This window comes from Lactuca virosa, chromosome 4, assembly GCF_052849685.1.
Source record: "Lactuca virosa cultivar CGN04683 chromosome 4, Lactuca_virosa_CGN04683_v6, whole genome shotgun sequence".
Classification (NCBI taxonomy): domain Eukaryota; kingdom Viridiplantae; phylum Streptophyta; class Magnoliopsida; order Asterales; family Asteraceae; genus Lactuca; species Lactuca virosa.
This window is the reverse complement of record NC_136429.1, coordinates 505,097,082-505,105,019: the sequence shown is the minus strand read 5'-3', so window position 1 is coordinate 505,105,019 and position 7,938 is coordinate 505,097,082. Positions and strand designations below refer to the sequence as shown.

At 35.5% G+C, this 7,938-nt stretch overlaps 1 protein-coding gene across 1 annotated transcript; it reads left to right on the top strand.

The window, feature by feature from the left end:
• The first annotated feature begins 6,498 nt into the window (after nucleotides 1–6,498).
• On the top strand, nucleotides 6,499–7,625 carry LOC145169456 (transcription factor TCP18-like). Its single transcript, XM_079088007.1, has one exon. It carries the CDS (start codon nucleotides 6,618–6,620, stop codon nucleotides 7,479–7,481), a length of 864 nt encoding a protein of 287 aa, XP_078944133.1. The 5' UTR covers nucleotides 6,499–6,617; the 3' UTR covers nucleotides 7,482–7,625.
• Nucleotides 7,626–7,938: the final 313 nt, after the last annotated feature.

Here is a 7,938-nt window from a genome sequence, read left to right as displayed (position 1 = left end):
CTCCATGGGAATACCTTATAATGACTGTTGACAAGTCTTTGTGACTTTGTACATATTCATTACAGGAGGGTCAGTGCATATAAGTTTAAAATCTAAACAGATTTCGATAAATGATAGGAATTTGAAATTCTCACATTTTTCGATAAGGATTTGGGAGAGTGAAATTAGAATCATTGAAATTATGTTCAATTGGTTTATTTCACAAAGTAAGGATCATAGAAAAACATAGAGTGCATACTTGGTGTATGGCAAAGCTATTGTTTAAGAAAAACATAGTGTACATGCTTGGAGCATAGGACAACTAGTGTTTTTAATTCAAGTATAAAGTTGATAAAACCGAAACAATGAATAATGAGTAATCAGTATGGTGATAAATAAAAGTGTTTATTTATATTCATAGGGTTTGATACCATATTTGATTCATTTATTCTTGTGTTTCACTTTGCATGTTTTGACTTCCAGAATAACTAAGTCGCTCTTCCTGAATGATTAAGTTATTCAAACCATCCACAGTCGGTCATATGTTAGAAGTAGATATGAATCAAGACTGTCATGGGTTGGTTTGTAGAGGTCCAAGTTGGTGGACAAAGTTGTGCTACAACACTCATGAGTGCTCATAAGTTCTGAGTATTGGATTCAACCCGCGCTCATTTGAATCACTTCACGGATTTTATAACGAGTGATCATGAGACGATAATATCTTATATTCTTCAAACCTAGAGATATGAGTTGTTACTATTAGTTGGTTATACATTGATTGCACGAAAACGCATTTGGTAACTCGATGTTATAAAACGTGCCTTTGTGTATGATTCAACAAGTAGTAGAACAAGCCATATGAGTCGAAGTTTATCCATTCCTTTTACCTTCGGGATAAAAGCGATATCTATAGGCCCCTCGATGATTTAGCGATGACACATGTGAGTGCTTGGCCAAGCCAGGACTGATTTGATTTGTTCAATCAGTCAGTCATCATAAATCGAAAATCGGGAAACAACAAATGGACAGAGAGAATGATTATAATCCATGTCTCAGTCCATATGATATCTAGAATGGAGGAATATATGATCCCTTATCTAATGGACAAGTCATTGACAAGGTCAGAGTTCAACAGCGGCTTTAAGAGCTACGATTGCCAGTTAGGTTTTGAAGTCATACTCAATAATAGTTTTACACTTATCCAAGTGGGAGACTGTTGGATTAATGTTTAAGTCCATAACTATATTTGGTATGTACTTGACCCGACCCGGCATGGTCCATTTGGGTTGCACTTCACCGCCACAATTTAGATGGATAGTCTTTTGAGAATAGTATATTTATGATTTATATTAATATATTATAAGTTCTAATATATTAATATGGAATCATATTATTTAATTAGTATTGATCAAGAATTAATTAAGTGATCAAAAAGAACTAATTAAATATGGACTCTTATATATATGGAATGGGCCAAGTTCATTTAGGTTGGGCTAAGCTTTCATGGATGGTCCATGGAGCTTTTAACCCATGGATCCTATGTAAATGAAAGGTCATGGGTATTAGGGTTTACATGGATGTAACCCTAATCCTCCTTAATATATAAAGGGGTCCTTGGCTCACAAAATTGACACAAGTATGTGAAAATAAGAGTGGGCCGATTTTAGTGTGCATACATATTCTCTCAAGTTCTTCCAAGGTGTTTTGGTGATTTGTGATTCCATTTGAGGCTTTCACACTATTGGGGCTAAGCTCTTAAAGCTTGAAGACATCAAGCTACATCAAAAGGTATGTCATCTAACTAGAACTTTGTAGTATAGGTGCTTCATAATATGCTAGTTAGGATGAAACCTTGGAATAGTTAATATTTGCATGTATAATAGAGAAAACATAGATCCAAGGTTTATAGGGTTGCATGTGCACCATAGGAGTGTTAGAATGCTCAAAACCCAACACTTTGGACTCTAGGGACCTCACAAGGTCCAGATCTGAGGTCTAGATCTCCTGATAACTCAGTATACTCAAAGTCCCAATAAAAGGTGGTAGAAACCCTAAACTTCCATAATCATGAGATCTAACCAAATAGATGAGAAATGTGCAGGCTTTTTACCTTCCACTTGAAGCTTTGGACGAAAGTACACTGGATCCCACAGCCTTTCCTCGTTCCTTGCTTGAATATCTCTTCTTTTCTTCCAATGGCTCAACAAAAACTCTCACAATAAGCTCTCTCCCTCTCTCTTAGCTCCATTGGCCGATTAGGGTTTCACACAGGGGAGTTGGGTGGCTGGTGAGGCGGAAAGAAGGACATAAGGTCCTTTAAATAGGTCCCAACCACAGAGATTTAGGGTTTCATCTCACAGCGCCAACTCCGCGAGTCGACTCTCTGACTCGTCGAGTTGGTCACTTAACCCCCGTGGCCAATCACGACTCTACTCGACGAGTTGAAGCACCAACTCGCCGAGTTACTCAAAAAACCCCAAAAATAAATATATAAATAATATGCCTGGGAGTCTGGATGTTACAGTTTTTAAGGATCTTATGTCATAAACATGAAGTATTTCTTGTTATTTATCACTCATACAAGAGTTTTAGGTTATTAAAGGATGTTATGGACTTAGGGTTCGATGTTGGCATCCATTAAGCCATGCAAAAGCTTAAAGTTGTCAACTTTATCATTTAAGACCTTCCCAAGATTAAGATATGTGATTTAGACGTTTAGTCTTTAACCATTAAGAGCTCGGAAGTGGTTTTGGACAACAGAGGTTTACATAGGGCGTAACCTCTGAGTACACATGGCATAACGAGTTATGCCCCATAACAATTTCTGTGATCACCTATTACGCAGAGCGTAATGGGAGAGTACGCATAGCGTACTCCCCAAAGTGCATTTTGTGTCAGTTTTGGGCCTTGGGCCATTTTTGGGCTTTGGACCATGCTTAGTTTGGTCTAGTTAGGAAAGGGTAGAATGGTCTTTTACCCTAATTAAGAGAGATATGATTTGGACCTTGATTATGGGTTATTACCCTAATTATTAATTATAGTAGGTTTTGGATGTGTTCAATGTGAGGAGTCCTTGTAGCAGCTAGTACGTGGGTGATTCGGTTATCTTCAGTTTGAGGTGAGTTTTCTCACTATGCTTGTGGGTCGCAGGCATAAATTCTGGCCCACTGAATTGTGTATATAGGATGTTAGCTGTCTTTGTGACTTTTGCATGTTTGTATAATTGGGTTGAAATAGGGCCATTATTGTATATCGGGTTGAAATAAACTCTACGGTTAGGCCAGGGATATGTCCACGAGTATATGATGGGTTGAAAGAAACCCTAGGGGTTGGGCCCAAGATTGAATATTGGGTTAGAATATACCCAGGAATGGGCCGAATTTTATGTTTGGTATGTGGTACTTTGGGGGACTCTTTAAGCTTCATGTTTACAGTTTATGTTTATGGTTTCAGGTACTTCCGATACGAAAGGGAAGCGTCCAACGTGATGACACAACATTCCCCCTCATGATTCCACACTTATGATTATTTGTACTATAATGTTTTTGACATTTTTTTATTGTGGTTGACTTTGATACATCTGATGTATGGAACTAATGGTTAATGGAAATGTTATCACTGCTTTTGGGTCGTAACAAGTATTTTACAAATCTTATATGTCCCGATTTTTTGAATCAGAACGGGCTATATTTTAATTATATGACCCAGTTTTGTGAGGTAGAACCGTGGCCAAATATCCTTAGGTGGTCCGGTTCTTTGTATTTTAATCTTGTTATATGTCCTGTTTTTTATAAAAACCGAGTTCTTTTCAGACCGATAGGACCCGATTTTGAAACCATATTTTATTTCTGTTTTCACATAGGACTCACTAACCATAGGACCCGGTTCAAAAACGAGGTATTTTATTGATTTAACTGGATCATATGAGACTTTTTGTAGTAGTGATATATTCTAAATGGATAAAGTTTCCAACTTTATACATTAAGACACCGAAATTGATCAAGATCTCCAACCGTAGGTCCAAATAAGGCAAAATACAACCATGTCTTAACCATTAAGCCCTTAACCCAAGAACCACTCTAGGAGAGTTTCTAATACCAGGTCTAGGATAAAAGGTGGAAACTTTATAGACATGCATATCCAATACATGTCTAGAATCCATTCTAGGTCAAAATGAGCTAAAAGTGACCAAAAACTCATATGCATGAAACCAATCTTCAACCAACTCCTAGATCTAAAGATTATCATACTCAAGCGACCTTTAGAAAGCATAAAGTTGCCAACTTTATGTGTTCCTTCCATTCAAACATGCTTAAACACGAAAAACATGCGACATCAACTTAGATCTAACCACTTCAAGTCCTAAAGTTTGAGCCTTTGACACTTACAAAGATATATAAGCAATGTGAGATGCTGATGATGTTGTTTCCTTGCAAGATTCACCAATAGAGCACCTTCTTCTCTTCTTCTCCAAGTCAACAAATGCTCCAAAAGGCCACATCACCTAGGGAATTACTGATCTAAAAGGGTGTTTGAGATTGGCAATGAACCCTAAAAATAACTCGAAGTCCAATAAACTAGCAAGTTGAAATCGTTGTTTACAAGTTTTATCACACTTTGTTCAACCTGTATTTTTAAAATTACCGCCCGGTTTGATCTGATCTAGAATTTGACATAAAATTGGTCGTTGTTGAACTGCTCTCGTCACCGGTTCCCGGTTCAACCCATATCTAAACATATCGCATAAAACCTAAAAAAATCTTATAAAATATGAAAATGACAAGCTATGATAATTTTTATTAAAAAAATATATCCTACCATAAAGCTATCATTCCCGAAGGGAATTTCTTTTCCATAAGACTATCTTTCTGCTATCCTTCGTAGCAGAGAAAAAACTATCTTTCTGGTCATTGTTGATTTGCTCTCGTCACCGGTTCCCGGTTCGACCCATATCTAGACATATCCCATAAAACCTAAAAAGTCTTATGAAATATGAAAATGACAAGATATGATAATTTTTATTCAAAAAAAGATATCCTACCATAAAGCTATCATTCCCGAAAGGAATTTCTTTTCCATAAGGCTAGCTTTCTGGTATCCTTCGAGGAAGAGAAAAAACTATCACTCTTAGGAAATAAAAAGCTACACTGCATGCCTAGCTAGGTTTATATTTCACATAAGTATTGGTTGATGGGCCAAAAAACCGGATCACTCAACTTGTATTCGTAATTTTTGTGGACGGCCTTGCTAGGCTTGGTTTGAATGAAATGATTGGTTGGCTATTGAAAAAAACTAAGAAAAAACTAATAGGAATACAAAATTTACCACGCGTTACACAATTCGTTAAAGAATTTGAAAACATATTTATATCTTCGCATATCATGTTAAATTCGCGAGATAATATATCATTATTGAAGCATAAGTACACAAGATCGTAGATATCAATCTCCATTGCAAAGTTTGCCAAATCATGATTTATAAGCTGTAATGTTGTAAACATTATGAAATTTAGTGCAATTGATTTGAACAAACCCGAAATTAAATTGGATCATCAAGCCATTTCATTCTTGATGATTAAGCTATTTCATTCTTGAGTATTAAGCAATTGTGGCAATTTTTATGGGATCAAGCCATTTGGTCTCCATGATTTTATTTTAAAATTTTGTTAAAAATATATATGAAAGTTTAATAATTTTTTTTTAATTTCAAAAAAACTAAAATTAAAATAAAAAAGACTAGTGGATCAAATATCCACATCACGTCGATATAAAAAAAATCAAACAGTAACAAAATATGTCCTAATGAACGCATATATGGAACCTAACTTTACTGGTTTATCGGATAAAATTTCTTACATTGCTAAGTTTTTTAAAACTAAATAAAAAACTATTGATTAAAATTAAAATATATATTATAGACTTCAAAGCCCACATTCCTGATAGTAGGTTGCTATATGTTGATATATTAACCTTTAAAATTCTGTATATTATGTAAGAAACACTTTCACAAGAATGATTTTTCCCCGACTCCATTAAGACCGGAAATACTGTTTTAACTGATCTATCTATCACTTATAAGAATGACTCAACAAATGTGGTCATATCAATAGATTGCATATATAATATAGGTCACAGACTCACATAAGGTCTGATGAACTGGGTGTTCGATTCTACTGAATATTATATTTTTCTATTGTTGACCAATGTAATATATTATAATATTATATAACAGCACTTTACCAAGTAAGATTATGCAGTGCTGAAATCATATCCCGCGAACTAAATTGGTACATACTGAAAACCAGTGTCATGTGAATGAGCATTCTTACTTATGTATATATACTTAAACCATATCTAGGTTTTTATTCTTTTCAACTTATTAATATATAATTAATTATCTTGAAATGTAAAGGTAGTACAGTTTCTATCCGATAGTACCTGTAGTCTATGCCTTTTTTTTTCATTAGTAGGAACATGTATGATCCGACTTGTGCCCTAAAACGGAAGATGCACAGTGCAAAAGCTTACGATTGGAGAAAGTCCTTTAAATTCAATCTTACCAAGATCTTCTTTTATAATATTATATTTGAACATCTTGATTAAGAAAGTATCAATTTTCAGATTTTGTTTCTAAATACAATGTGTTCTTCAAATCCTTCCCAAAAAATTCCTTCTTCAAGCCATGTCTCTCCTACTTTCAGTTCATTCTTTGACCTTGAAAAAGATGGTTTTTATTTTAGTCACCATGAACACAACAGGAACCCATTTGTCTCTCCCCCACCCTCATCACCACCACCGGAGGTCAATGCAAATATGCAAGATTTGATTTGTCAGCAGCAGGTTCAAGAAGGATCTGTGTTGCAGTATAGTGATGATTATGATGATCTTTTAGAGTCAATAGTTTATCCTTGTAAGAAGAAAACAGTGAACAGTAAGAAAGATGGGCATAGTAAAATCTACACAGCTCAAGGCCCTAGAGATCGGAGGGTGAGATTGTCCATTGAAATTGCTCGAAAGTTTTTTGAGCTTCAGAACATGCTAGGGTTCGACAAAGCAAGCAAAACCCTCGATTGGTTGTTTACGAAATCCAAGGTCGCCATTAAGGAGCTGGTTGAAGAAACAAAGCACTCATCGTCATCCACTGTTAGTACTGGACAATGTGAATTGGCTTTTCTTGATGACGATGAAGGTGAGAACAAGTCTGAATTCAGGTTTGTTAATGGAAAAATGAAGAAAATAACTCAAAAAAAGCAATCCGGGCATCGTGTTGATCTTGCGAGAGAGCAGTCAAGAGCAGAGGCAAGAGCTAGGGCTAGAGAAAGGACAAAAGAAAAAATGCGGATTAAGATGCAACAATATGATTTGAAAAAATTTCCTGATGAGTACTCTTGTCATGCAGTAAGCTCTTCAAACTTAACTCTTCAGTCGAGCTTTTGGGGTCAGATGGAATCACAAAGTGATTACAACGAATCAGTTGTGGAAAAAAAAAAATTATGTAATTAGGGTTACCCAAATATGCAAGATTTCGTTTACTTTCGTTTGTTTGTTTAATTTGTCAACCGAAGTTTGAAAGAAATGCAGGTGAAAATCTGGGTTTGAGCCAGCAACCAGATCTAGTAATCATCGTCTTGCACTAGTTGATTTGGGGGGGACCTAGAGCTTTATATTGTAAGGATGTAGTAAGTGTACAATTGTTCATTATTGATTAACCGAATTGTTCAATATTATTTATTCCAAGAGTTCTTGTAATGCCACTTGATTACCGAGTTCCTAAATGGTTTGAAGTGAATGCAAACAGATTTGACAATATGCCACACATAAACAATTTTTTTGAACTCAGTTTGCTAGATGATATATAATATGTTAATATCCGTCTAATTAATGACGTTTTGTTTGTCATCCGTCTAAAAAATTTGGTTCAAATCCCAAACTTCTTGTTAGCACAATTGAATCCTACCCT